The 15,035-nt window shown below is 35.6% G+C and overlaps 1 protein-coding gene across 1 annotated transcript; it reads left to right on the plus strand.

Annotated features, from left to right (window-relative positions):
• On the plus strand, positions 387-8,937 carry LOC109832832 (chorismate synthase, chloroplastic-like). Its single transcript, XM_020400272.1, has 13 exons — positions 387-650; positions 4,430-4,580; positions 4,700-4,776; positions 4,911-4,969; positions 6,191-6,274; positions 6,444-6,536; positions 7,161-7,241; positions 7,333-7,464; positions 7,604-7,706; positions 7,831-7,925; positions 8,057-8,122; positions 8,362-8,446; positions 8,531-8,937. Exons 1-13 carry the CDS (start codon positions 509-511, stop codon positions 8,683-8,685), a joined length of 1,323 nt encoding a protein of 440 aa, XP_020255861.1. The 5' UTR covers positions 387-508; the 3' UTR covers positions 8,686-8,937.

A 15,035-nucleotide genomic window follows, 5' to 3' on the forward strand; every position in this document is an offset into this window, starting at 1 on the left:
ACACCCCTACACTCTCTATAGTGCTAGTGAGCCATGCTTGATATTTTTTTAAAAATACCATGCATGGTCCACTGACACTATAAAGAATCTTGAGGTGTGGTTGAGAGTGCGGTTCATGATGTGCCCCTAACATTATTTTATGTATTTTTTTATGTATTTTTCACAGACACTCGTCGTGCATCTTGTAGATTGTAACTTCCATATTTCGGTGTGACCAGTGAAGGGCTCATGGGCCGGGGATGCTGTGGCGTTGACACGCTACCTTTCTGAAGGGTCTGATATGCAAAAAATCACAGCAGGTTCATTGGTGGGGCCCACTAGGTCGCCTAATACGCGAGAGTGGGTGGGTGGCGAGGGTAGGTGGAGCCTGAGAGCGGGTGGCCATCTTATAAATCTCCCTCTCATTCTTCCCCCCAAAGGGATCATCTTCATCGCCATCGCCCACCAACCCTCCCTCCCTCTCTCTCTCTCTCTAATTAAAAGAAAAGAGGGAAATTAGGGCAAGATCATGGCCACGGCGATGAACTCCCTCTCTTCGAAGCCTTTCTTGAAAGGCTCCACCGCCGATCTCCGATCGATGCCGCCTCCCGCCGGCGTCCAGATCTCGATCCGACGGCGGAGTTGCCCTCGCCAGGCTCCGCGCAGGCTAGGTCAGATTACATAGACCTCTCTTCGCTTTTTCTTTCGATTCGACGAATTATTGTGGAATCCGCTGTGCTTTGGTCACGTTGATTACATTTTTTTTGGTTGAGATTGAGAAGTTGATTTTGGTGCTGTGAAGATTGTGTACTTTTAGCTTCTAATATTTTTGTAGGCGAGAGAGTATTATGGACTCCCTGGTTGCAAAAATGTTATCTTTACGTCTTTACGGGGTTGCTAGTGGTTTTGTGAGCTCAAAGTTCACGATCATCTTTTTCTGGGTCAGGAATCTGACGCAAAGTCAGAGAGTTGACTTTTGGCTGTCAACCGAGTATTAAGTTTCTGCCGAATATTTATATGGAGTCTATGTTGGACCTCATTTAATTAAGAAATGCCTTGATGATAATTATGACAATGGAGGATAAGAAAAGAACTGCCCGTGCTTATCCTATCCCTAGAAAGGGCCTCTTGCGCAAATGTTTGGTTCATAGTCAACATAGTCAGCAATTCACATTTGTTGAAGAATTAGTGGTTACCCTTCGATGCGGGGTGGAAGAAGGGAAGAGATTCTCAAATGATTTCTGTACCCATGCGACCTATGCAGGGCACTCAGAGCATATACCTGTTATACTCAATAGAGGCTGAAAGTAGCGAATATGGATATAGACAGCGATATATGTGTCAAAAGCAGGTCTAATTATGCTTGTTCCAAATCCTATGTAGAGTGTAATGTTATAGGATTCATTGAAATTGTGTCTATTTGCATACGCTTGGACGACCCCTTTTTCTTATAAGAATGTACATAACCCTATATTCCAATTTGGTCTGCTATAACAACTTGGAAAAGTCTAGGGGATATTTCTGACCTAACCCAGAAGTAAAAGAAGTTACTTTTGCAATTCAGAAGGCGTCAAAAGAGTCCATGCTTATACTCTTTCTTCAAAAAAGTAAAAACTAGGGGTGCTTCAGTACACATTTAAGAGAAAAACCATAGGAGATTGGTAGCAGAATCACAGGGTGATTTTGATGCAAAATAGTGGACTGAAGGAGAGCTAGCGAATGAGAGAAGAGAGCAAGAGACTATCTTTTAGATCATTCAACTTAGATGGCTTTGTACACCTAGGAAGGAAAATGTAGAGATTTTACTATATCATAGATTCATAATAAAGTAAAAATAAGAAGGAGCAGGAGAAATAACTCGTCAATACGCCTTTTCTCAGTTCTCTCAAGAGAAATCGTTCACCAAAAAGGGGGAAAAGAACCAAAACCCTAAGAAATGTCAATGAGCATGCATTTGTAAATAGAAAGGCTCTCAAAACCCCTAAATATGACTACAGTGTTTTGTTTAATTAGGAAATCTACTCCAAGTCTAGTGGGGTAAGGAAAAATAGTTCATGATAACCATCGGTGGGCGATCCACCTTGATCAAAGTGGGGTCATGTGCCCCCACTTTGGTCAAGGTGGACCAACTGACCAAGGACCCATTCAACTAAAAAGGGTACATTTCATAAACCCCTTTTAGGTTTGAATATCCTTAAGAAACCTGCCTTCCAACTTTCATTGTTTTCCAAAAAGGTGTGAATCCCATTTTTCGTTGACAAAAATATTTTCTTTAGCGCAATTTTATCCATTCATGTGAAAGTAGCGGTTAACACCGTCAGGATTATTTTTGAGAGGTGTGAGTGTTGAAGATGGCTTCCTGAAAACCACAAAACTTGATGATTTTTTTTTTATAAATTTACCCACTAAAAACTCATCCTGCAATTCAATGTTCGAACCAGGAAACCCATCATTAGTGACATATATTGAGGACAATATATTTGGAACCTGTGATTAGTAACATATATTTGAGAACAATGTATCTGATAGTGTTATTAATAATGCGGTTACGTACTTTTTTAAAAAAATGTGAAAACCTATCAAAGATAAATTTAAAGTTTTTTAATTGTTAATCATATAGTGACTCTGCTTTTAGAAATCCCGAATCCGCCATTGATAACCATGTAAATAGTACTACATATTGGACCATATATTAAAGTTCCATTTCCTAAATGAATTTGACCTCTAGGATGAACAACCATTTCATTGTCTGCTTAAATAGGAAGCCAAATTGAAGCAAAAAAGATGAATTATAGGCACACATGAAAAAAATTAATATCTTTGGATAGAAGATCTGTAAGGCTTTAGTTCCTAATGAACTTCAGATCTCATAACCAGGAATTTCAGATTATGTCCTGGCAACTGAAAGGAAAGTGCATTTGACATGTTTTCAACTCCTAATATTGAAGTAACTTGAAGTTAGCCTTACCTTGAACACGGAGCTGGTTTTCCAGATCTCCTAACTATATGCATTTGTGTCCTAGATGTAGATCAATTTGACTGTGAAAGGAGAAAACTTCTCTTCTCTAAGTCATAGATTGAGTTTATAATTTATGAATGCGAGAATTTAGAGCTTTTGAAATAGGAAGCAACTAGCAAGAATGAATATAGCGAGTCTAGAAAGAATTTTCGAAGTGACGAGTTCGGTTATGGACATTCAGGTGAACCTCAAAGAGAATCCAAAAGTTTGCATGGATGACTGCTTTCCTTCATGGATGTTGAGTTGTTTAACTGAGTCAGACATGTTTGATGTTGAGCTTTTTACGCAAGCGAGAATGGGTTGATATAGTTTTTTTTCTTATGACACGCTTGTTTGAACCCATGTTTCCTAAAAGGAAAAAAAAAACAGAAGCCCGCTTGTCCTTGTTTCAAGTTTGTATTTCTTTTTATTGACTGTTGATGGTTAGAATCACACAGTCAATTCAATCCGTGTTAGGATGAAGTAGAGGAGATTGATGAAGGAGCTGCTTTTTTTTCTTACTTTATCTCTAGTTCTTGAGTTTGGGTATCTGAAAAATCTATACATGTAGAAATTCGTGAGAGGACGGGGATTGGTTCCCTTGTTGTACCTCCGACGATTAAGTTAGCTGATGAACTTGAGTGGGGTGAAAGAAGAACTGTGAAAAGTTCTTGTAATTGTGTGATTTTGTTGTGTTAGAGGGTCTGATTTGTGAACCCATCCCCCCTTTGGAGTTCGAATAGTACCTATATATACTAAATACAATGGTAGGTTGGTCACTTCGGCCGAGCACAGGGTGGCAGCGACAAAGTGTGGGCTGACAGCTGAGTCAGCCTCTACTTTACACGTGTCGGCTGGCGACTAGAGGAGGGATCACCTCAACATTGGAGAGAGCGTCTCAGCATTGAATGAGAAGTGATTGACGGCATGACAGAGCCCACGTGATCCGATGAGTCATGAAGACTATCGATGCTAGAGTCATAATGGCGCCTGCTATGCATTAAATGTGACGTAGACACATTGCCAGTAAGGATATGCTTCAAGCAGAAGTTGATTTTTGCATTTGCCGAAAAGTAAATCTTCTCGAGTCGTCACGGGGGAGGCGTCAAGCTGATGGTCGAGTGGGCTTAGGGAGAGTCGTCTTAGACAAGAAGGTCGACTAACACTGCCATTCGTGTCGACATGAGGAGATGTCGACAGGTTGAGTCGGCTGAGTCGGGACCCTTGCTGGACTGGGCCGCCAAGTTGATTGGGGTCATACTAGCAGAAATACACCCGTCCGTTATTTGGCAATGAGTTGTATCTTGGCGAGTGGGAATACCATAACATCGACCATCATAAAATTATTTTATTTATATCGTATTTTATAGAGATTCCACATTAAATTATATTATGGTATCCTGTTGTAATCTGAAATTTTAGTAATATAACATTTCTGCTTTTGAAGAACAGAGGTTCAGGCCTCCGGGAATATATTTGGTAACTACTTCCAAGTAGCAACCTATGGGGAGTCGCATGGAGGTGGTGTCGGGTGCACCATCAGTGGCTGCCCTCCTAGAATACCCATCTCCGCAGCTGATATGCAAGTGGAACTTGATAGAAGGTAAGTATAATTTTCGTTCGTGCTGACATGACTTGAAGAGTCAGTTTTTATGTTTAAAGATGCTGGTGTTCATTTCTTTTGTTTCGTTGTTACATATTATTCTTTTTACCTTAAGCCAGGAGGCCTGGTCAGAGCAGAATAACTACTCCAAGGAAGGAGACTGATACGTGCCAAATTCTTTCAGGAATTTCTGAAGGTTAGAAATCTAGTTCTTTTCTAAGAATCTGAAATCATTCATTTGGGCCATCATCAGAGGTCTGGCATTTCCAGTGAACATGAATTGGCATCATGTGACTAAGAATCTGATTCTTACTCCACTATCTACTGCAGGAATGACTACAGGAACTCCTATACATGTTTTTGTACCGAACACAGACCAAAGGGGACATGTGAGTAGTCCCTTAAAATTGTCCAGATTCCATCGTATGGATATCAAGTTTGAACTTATACTTTATATGATTGAATTATGTTTTCAGTCCTCTCTATGTTCTTTTGTGATGATCTATGGTAAATATAAAGGAAACAATTAAGAAATAATATGAAGATTCTGTCTGCCAAGGTTGTTCTAATGGATGCTAACAGTGTACTATTCCCTTTAAGGGAAATCTTCTTTTGTTGGGATAAATACTTGAAGCAGATCAGCTTCATCATAACATCTTATGTTTATCTCTACTTTCAAGCAAACCATGTCATACTTAAAGTAGAAAGCATTATTTTAACTTAAACTTCATAACTTCTGAGAGCACTTGGATACATATCGATTTTATTATGACCTTTGGTATTTCTTTCTTTTTGATAAACCATGCTGTGGTTAGATTTAGCATGACGTGTTGCCTTTCGCATATATGAAAGCAAGAAAAATTTTCAACAAAATATGTACTTCTTCATTGTTATTTAATATTCACAAACATAATTGAACACTTCAACTTCTATACATTCCCCCCTAGATGTGCATAGAATTTGTCAGAAGAACTAGTATAGAAAACAGTATGAGTTTGCATTGAGTGCTTAATTGCTAAAAGTTTATTTCATGAAACAAGTGCTTGAACTTTATCCGAAATTGTGGTGTTGTGTACACGAATCCCTTTTTATCTCCATCTTACTCTTCCAGGGTCGTCTATTTCATTAAGTTTATATTTTTCTGGTAGACACACGGAAATTTTTGGGAGTATGCATGTATGTGTTCTTTTGCACCTTTTCCATTTTCTTTTCTTATGAGAAGAAACTGACAGATGATTTGGCATGGCAGTTCTTCTTGTAAGTCATTGAGTATTTGGTTTTCAACTGAAATTAAATCATACACTTGAACCTGCATACTATATATGTTACATGTCAGGTACAGCCTTGCCAAAAATCCCCCCTCTTGTTTTAGAATGCATCATGCATCATTTACTTTTTTTTCATAGATACTTATTAATGCGCCAGGACGATTTTTGAGATTTCAAGGAAGCATCTGCCTTTTCCTTTTAGATTATATATGTATCTTAGTTCATTTATGCTTTCTTTGTCCTAAATATTATTGATTGATTTCAAACCAAATTTCATATTGGTCAATGCATTATGAACTTTTTTGCGTAATTCTGAATTGTCCTACGATGAAACTTTTGCAGGATTACAGTGAAATGTCAAAAGCATACAGGCCTTCCCACGCAGATGCAACATATGATTTTAAATATGGTTTGAGATCAGTACAGGTGTGTTCATGGCTTTTTCAATAAATGGTTCTTGTTCAAAGTTCTTCTGTTGTCGTTTATATGATAATTTTTACTGTGCAACAGAAGGTAGCAGAGCATGCTGTTTTTTTTTAAATTAAGTACAATGCTTAATTTGTTTGTTTTATGGCTTTTTAAATTGACAATGCAGGGAGGTGGAAGATCATCCGCAAGAGAGACTATTGGAAGAGTAGCAGCTGGTGCTGTTGCGAAGAAGATTCTGAAGATGAAGTCTGGTACTGAAGTGAGTCCATGCATATTCTTCTGTGCTATAATTAATAGCTTTTATTCTAGTTGTGTTGTTCAGCCACACAGTTTCTTTTATCCTATTCTAGTCCATCATCCCCTCCTCCACCTCTCCCACCCTTCTTCCAGCACAAACCCAACAAGCAAACACAGTAATCCCACCTTCCAATAAAGAGAGAGCGATTTCAATTAGAGTTATTTTCTCCACCAAGCTGGAGTCAGAAATAGGATGTCAGACAACTTTTGGCTGGAAAAAAATTATATGATATCATAGGTGACTATGTTTCCCTTCTGACTGCTAAAAAAATGAGCGAGCATCTACAGAGAGATAAAAATTGTAATCTGATGAACGTCTGCGAAGATTATCATCAAGGGAAACAAATAAGAAACATAAACAAGAGAGAATATCAGCGCGTGCACATACACTATTGGTTAGGCTAAATTCGTTTAGAAAATCAAAATGTGCCAACTTATTTAACATCCCTGCAAAGAAAATATGTTTTAGCTGTGTAAGAGACGAAAAATGCCAACAAGTGAAATTCAATTCAGAAAGCTCATGAAATATTTTTATCTGGTAGACTATGTTCTATATAATAGATATTAAAGTATATGTATTTTTCAGATCCTAGCTTATGTTTCTCAAGTCCATAAAGTTGTCCTTCCTGAAGGAGTGGTCGACAATGAGACTGTAACCTACGATCAGGTCTGCAGTTGCTTACATCCTTTAAACACCTTTATATTTTTTCCAGTTCTTCTTTGCTTGCATTAGAAACTGCTTTCATGACATTTTCCAGATAGAGAGCAACATAGTAAGGTGCCCAGATCCAGAATATGCTCAAAAGATGATTGATGCCATTGATGCCGTTCGTATAAAAGGAGACTCTGTTGGTGGTGTTGTGACTTGCATTGCAAGAAATGTTCCAAGGGTTAGGATTCCTTGCTTGAATTATTTGTTGCTGCTAATTTCTTGTTTTCCAATTATTATAATTTTTTTATATCGATTTTCCTTTTTAGTTTTGTTTTAACTGTCGATTGAATAGTTGTTGTATTGCCATATGCTACCAGGGGCTGGGTTCTCCTGTCTTTGATAAGCTTGAAGCTGAGCTGGCAAAGGGTATGTTGTCTCTTCCTGCAACTAAAGGATTTGAATTTGGCAGTGGATTTGCAGGTAATGAAACAAGCATTATTGATGAATTTTGATTAGTGATGTGGAAGGGTGTCATCTTTCTCTTTTAAAATTGTACGAGTTCCAAAGAAGCATAGTTACTGATAGCTGATGGCAATCTATGTAGGTACATTTTTGATGGGGAGTGAGCATAATGATGAGTTCTACACTGATGAAAATGGAAACATTCGTACAAGGACAAACCGGTCAGGCGGTATCCAGGTCAGCTTCTTTTATTGAACTTGGCTGGACGAAAGATTTTCTATCACTTGTTGCTCGCTATTTTAATTTTGCTTTTTTTTTTCTATGGTTAATCTCCCTTCCTTTGACGATATCTAGTTTTCTGTTTACAGGGAGGAATATCTAATGGTGAAACCATATACATGAGAATAGCTTTTAAACCCACCTCTACAATAGGGGTAAGCCAGTTCTGCTAAACTCATTTTTCCATGATTTAATTTTGAAATCGTTATATATCCCTCCACTATATAGGAATTGCGTTGGTATATGTCATAATTCAGTAATGGTTAATAAAACAGCTTTAGAATGAAACATTTAAAAATAGTATCTACATTTCATTCAAATTTTAAATGGCTGTTCCATCTTAGAACTTCAGAAATTATTGCATTTGATTCTTAATGAAAACTCCCATTTGCAGAAAAAGCAAAATACAGTGACCAGGGACCGAAATGAAACGGAGCTGATAGCAAGAGGTCGCCACGATCCCTGTGTTGTCCCTAGAGGTTTGTTTCTTGGGTTCAAACGGATAGTTAATTCATAATTTCATTATTTGGGATCAGCTCGTTTAAATTTCCGATTAATGGCAGCTGTTCCAATGGTGGAATCAATGGTGGCTCTGGTTCTGATGGATCAACTGATGGCGCACCTAGCTCAATGTGAGATGTTTCCGGTCAACCCAGCCTTTCAAGACTCCATCAGCTCACCCGCAAACGGGTCCTTGTTGATGCCGGAGCATGCTTAGTTCTGCTTGCTCTTTTGTCACTCTCCACTCTCTGCTTATTTTTCTTTCGATGATTTATATACTGTCTACATACCAACGAAACAAGTTGAAGCCTGGAGGGATTTGTTGTAGTTTATAGATTGGGGCGATAGTGTTGGGCTTCGCCAAATGTTGTAGGGTGAAAAACAAATTTCAGTTGTGAATGATTCTTTAAGTTTGTTTAATAAACTAATCGTAAAGAGATGCGTGAAGAAGCGATTTTAGTTTGGATGATATCCTAATTTTTTTGGAGCTGATTACGGATTCTAATATATTCGTGATGAATTGTTTTTGAATTAATACGCAGGAAAAAGTACGTTGTCTGAATGGATTATGAAAACAGGAGTTCCGAGAGATTAATTTGTATGAAGGTTCGTCACGGCCTATGTATACACCAACAATTTGTTCACCGATTGAAAGGATTGGATTTTGGATCCAAACGGATAACGATTCAAATTCAATCCTTAAAGAAAAAATAAAAAAAATTTGTCACGGGGCAAATGTTTTTGACCAACAGCTGCTCTCAGCGAGAGGGCAGCCCCTTCTTCCTTCTCTTGCATTTTCTATCCATAATCCCAGAGAAAAAAAAGAAAAAAAAAGCGTGTGGAGGGTCCTATAAAGAAAATCATATATGAACAAAGGAAAGGATGATAAGGTTTTCGCCATCAATTTGACGCCATTATATACAAACAAAAAATGCCGGTGCGAACAATTAACTTATCGCTCCAAACAAAATATTAAGTCAGTACAAAGCCCATAAAACTGATAGTCGTTGCAAATAAATAGTTGTATCAGTACAAATTTAATAAGATAAATACTGCAATTCCTTTTTTATTTTTAGGATGGCACTAGGGGCACACCCCCAACCACAACCTCAACCACACCCACCCCCTTCTCATTTGCTACAGTGCGCCGGGCCTCACATGGGTTTTTAAAAATTTAAAATCTCACATGGAGCCCGGTGCACTGTAGGAAAATGAGAGAAGGGGTGTGATTGAGGTTGTGATTGGAGGTGTGCCCCTATCATTTTCGTTATTTCTACATAGATTTTCTGCTAACGACACTACATAATATTTTTCTACCCATAAGTCAGTTGCAGATTGGACAAACTGTAAATTTGTATTATTATCCATAGGTTTTACCCCTGACCCCTTATAATACGTCTCTTTCATCTCTCTGCCCACAACTCTGAGTTTCAAGTCATGTAGCATGTCGGCGAGCGTTGGGTCCATATTTAACCAGTACGATTTACGTCCTCGGCAATATGTTGGGACCATCGTGTCCGAAATCCACATGACATAATAAGTTGATTAGAGGACAAAATCAACCACCACCACCAAACTTTTTATGTCAAATATTTATGAATCTTATTTTTTTTTCATTTCATTCTATTACGAGTCATCTCCTTTGATAACCGTTGTACATGATCAAACCATATTAATATATTCTCTCTCATTTTATCATCAATAGGAGCAACATCTAATTTACTATGGATGCATTCATTTCTTATCCTATCTTTTAATGTATAACCACATAACCATCGCAACATTCTCATTTCTATTGCACACAGTTTTTAAACATATTGTTTTTTATTTGCCCAACACTCTGACCCATAAAGTATAGTTGCTCTTATAACCGTCCTATAGAATTTTTCCTTTAATTTTATTGGTATTCTACGATCACATAAGACTCCCGAAGCACTCATCCATTTCACCATCCTGATTTGATTCAATGCAAAACGCCATCCTCTATCTCACGATAATGCCTGATGATTGATCCTAAATAACGAAAATGATTAATTTTAGGTATTTCTTTGCATCAATATGAACTATAAGCTCTCTTCCTTTCCTAGTTTTTACTAGAAAAGCACTCTATATATTCTGTTTTTATTCTACTAATTCTAAAATCTTTAGATTCAAGAGCTTGTCTCTATCTTTCTACTTTAGAAGTAATGTATCTTCTAGTTTCATCAACTAACACTATATTATCGATAAATAACATACACCGTGGGATTTCATCCTGAATGTGCTCAGTAAGTTGATCCATAACCAATGTAAAAAGATAAAGACTTAAAACTCACCCTTGGTGTAAACCTATGGTAATATGGTTTAGTCTCTCCTTCATCAGTTCTTACTCTAGTTATTACTGTTGGAATAGTAATAAGAATATGCCCTTGAACATCCAATACAAATTATGTAATAATATTGTAATGTTAATAAATTTAATTGTTGCATATATAATTTGGGTATTATTTATATAATTGTTATATATTCTTAGAAGTTATTTTGTTAGATCATGCACTGTGATGGTTACTTGCTTGGAGATATGATTTAACTTAGAAACTTCTTAAATTTGTGCTTAACATATAACTAGTAAAGGATAACTTTGTTATAACAGATTATTATGCATGACACCGATATATGAGATGTGGTGGTTCAACCACCAAAAATGGGGATTCTCCGGGTGTATGTCATAAGAACGCATTATGATGTGTGTAGCACTAGACCGTATTTGAATTTTCTAGGACGAGTCTCCTAAGAGATCGAAAATTTAAATTGTTACATGGTCCCTTTGACTTGATGATATTATCATTTTCGATTTGATAATTTAGTATACTTTGATGTGATGGTTAAGCTTTTTTAGCAAGCGCTACACAACCTGAAACATTTGCTAAATTTTATTTAGGGAAATGATGAATATCTAGATAGGATTCAGTATGCTCATTATGATGAGTTAATTTAGTATGTATTCCCATGAAGTTATTAAATTCCTGCCGGCAGGTGGTGTTGAAATATTTAAAAAAAAATACCTTCTTATAAAATAAAATAAAATATTTTGATGTTTTAAATAGATTTTTATTTATGTTCATGGGAATTGCAATTTAGACATGACCAAATAGGTGAGTTGTCTTGCTTAAAAGAGTTGCTTAAAATAAATGATACTAGAGGGGACTGAATGTAAGATATTATTTATTAGTAATTAATCTCATATTATGGAAGAACTTTTATGAACAGTTGGTCGGATAGGGATTTGATTGTTAAATTAAAATTATTAATTTGATTAATAATTGGTTCTCGATATGGGACCCAATTGGTCTCACTAATGTCATTAGAAAAGGTATATATGCAATACAATTCTATTTCTATCCTTAATTGTTACAGATAAAGTTTTTGAACAAATTTTTTTCTATCCATAATTGTTATGGATAAAGTTTTTGAACAATCTATCTTTAATTGTTATGGATAGAGTTCTAAACAATTATGAATTGTTTAAAATTAAAATCACTAGGACTAGTCTAATCCTATAAATAGAGGTCATATGTGTTAGCACCCTAAAGGGGGGGGGGGGGGTCGATATTAATGCCAATTAAAACTTATTAACAAATATACCCTAGCAAGATAGATATTCTATTGAATTAAATCAAGGATATATATGCAAAGGGAAAATAAACAAGAAACGATATAAATAAATAGTGGACACAAAGAGCAATCCAAACACAATAATATGATCACTGAGTTAGATCCTTCCGACCTACGTCTCCGCTCCCCACTCTCCGGGAGAATCCACTATCACGACGGGTTTTTGACGTTCATCCAAAATGTTCACAATCGGTTTTTAACGCTTACCGACAAACGTTTACGACACACATGATGTAAACACACTTTACACCCTCTAAGTGTTGGCCTAGCCCGTGTCATCTTCCTCAAGTGGTCGGATTTACAACCTCTCTTTAGGCTTTACAACCGACGCCTCTCCTCTTAGAATCGACCGCATCTCTCATCAACCACTCCTCTCGGTGTACAAGTATAATACAATGTGTAACTCACAATAAGGCTTAAATGCAATATTTGTTTCTTACAATAGATGATAACTCAATGTAAGCTCACTCTTATAATATCACAATCCCACAACCCAATATATAATGTATGAAATACTAAAAGCTCAAATAGGGATGTGTGTGATAAAATGAGTTCAATAAAATCTAACTCAAATAGCAAACTAGAAATAGGGATGTGTGTGATAAAATGAGTTCAATAAAATCTAACTCAAATAGCAAACTAGCAATAATATGAGCATGAAAAATCAATAATAAAGTGCTAGATAAATGAGTTAGGGAAACTTCTATATAAACACAAAGAGTAGATGATGAAAGAATTTCTCAATTGACAATGTAAGCTTCCTCTTTGTAAACAAACACCAAAACTTGAGAAAAAAAAATTTAAACCCTTTAAAACTTTTGTTAAAACCCTCTTTAATCATCAATAGGAATGAACCAATAAGGGGTATTTATAGGATGAAAAGCAAAGCCTAAAAACCAAGAAAACACAGCAACATGACAAGAAAATAGAAAACTAAAAAAAACTAGCCGTTGGGCCGTCAGTCGACTGATATTGTTCATCAGTCGACTGATGAGCTGACCGTTACAAGCAACTAGCAGCTCATCGGTCGGCTGAAGACATCATCAGTCGACAGATGAGTTCATCAGTCGTAAAAATAAAAACTTTTAATAATTCTGGCTAGTTTCATCAGTCGACTGATAACAGGTTTTTAGCATGTTATGAATAGTGAAAATAAATTTCAAACCTCTTTTAAAAATAGTAAATAATTTGCAAAAAATGTAAAACTTTAGGAAAAATTTATAAACATAAATATGAACATGTTGGAAAAGGAATTTTTTAATTTGCACTTACTATTTGTGAAATCTCAGAAATATTCAAGAACACTAAAATACATGTGTATTTAAGCATGTTAATTTTGACATTTTGCTCAAATTAAGTTTTGAAAACTTGTATAATGTTTTTATGGAGTTAATAAAAGATTTTTATGATGTTTGTATAGTCCAAAGCATATTAAACTATATTTTGTATGAAAACACCTATGATTTGAGAAATTTCACAAATAAATGTGTGTGTAAAATTTGAGCTTGAAGAATTTGCACACATTACATATAAACCTATACTAAGTATACCAAGAGAGAATCATATGAAGCTTGAACTTGATTGGTATAAACCTATACTAAGTATACCAAGAGAGAATCATATGAAGCTTGAACTTGATTGGTTGACTTGATTTGCATAGGCTTCAATATCAATGTAGCTTATTTTCCTGTGTATACTAAACAACACAAAACAAAGTACTAAAAACAATATTAGTTGTAAATTGTTTGTTAAATCATCATCAAAACAAGAAGGCCAACAATCTCTCCCCTTTTGATGATGATAAATAATTTACCAATATACATATAAAATCAATAAGGCTAAAAATAAATACTTATACTCACATTTTTCTCTCCCTTTGGCAACATAAAAATTAGGGATATAAATGAAACAGAAAAGCGAAAGCTCCCCCTATCAATTAGCACAAGTGAGTATAGGGAAGGCTCCCCCTATCAAAAAAGCCATATAGGAGATATGCAATGATGAGCATGGTAAATAAATGTGAGTAAGCATGGATATAGAATATCCTAAACACAACTCACATTAAAGAAGACCAAGTGACCACATATATGAATCATTAAGAATAGAATCACAAGAGACTAAAACATAAATATATATCCATAGGATATATATTAAAAACAAAAAAAATCCAGAAATGAAAATCAAAGGTTTAAAAATTAAAAATCAAGAATCAAATGATTTGTCAATAAATCCAAAAGAAAATTCATAAGTTATTAAACCATAAATTATGATTGATTGAGAACATATATAAATACATTATTATGAGAATGATGTCTCAATATATAAAAACAAAGTATAAGTTCATGAAAACTTATGAAAACCAAAATCTGAAAATTCATGAATCCAAGAAAAACGGTAAAAATGATACCAAAAGAGAGTCCAAGAGAGTTCATGGAAAAACATAAAGTATCATTTTAACAAAAATTAAGATGATTGAGAAAATAAATGATTCAAATGACAAACATGCTCAAATCACCAAAACAAAATCTCTAAGCAAAGAGGTTAGGCAAAGATGTCCACTAAAAAGGATATTTTGTATCAATATAAATAAGAGACACATATTTCCTATAAACATGATCACAAAAAAAATTGTCGAAACATTTATAAGTTTTATCCATAAAGATCAAAGATTAGTATGCTTTGGATAAATACATAAAAATACTCATTTTCGACAAAAAAGGGGTGGGGGGGGGGGGGGGTTGCTCAAAAAATAAACCTTTCATATATAAACTCAAAACAAAGTATGTTTAAAAAAAAGACGTTTGATCAACAAAAGGAAATCTTTCTTGGACAAATTTGATCAAACCCCATAAAGAATACATTATAAAGCACTAATTGATGATCCATAAGAACAAACACATAAATATCATCAAA

Source organism: Asparagus officinalis, chromosome 3, assembly GCF_001876935.1.
Source record: "Asparagus officinalis chromosome 3, Aspof.V1, whole genome shotgun sequence".
Taxonomy (NCBI): domain Eukaryota; kingdom Viridiplantae; phylum Streptophyta; class Magnoliopsida; order Asparagales; family Asparagaceae; genus Asparagus; species Asparagus officinalis.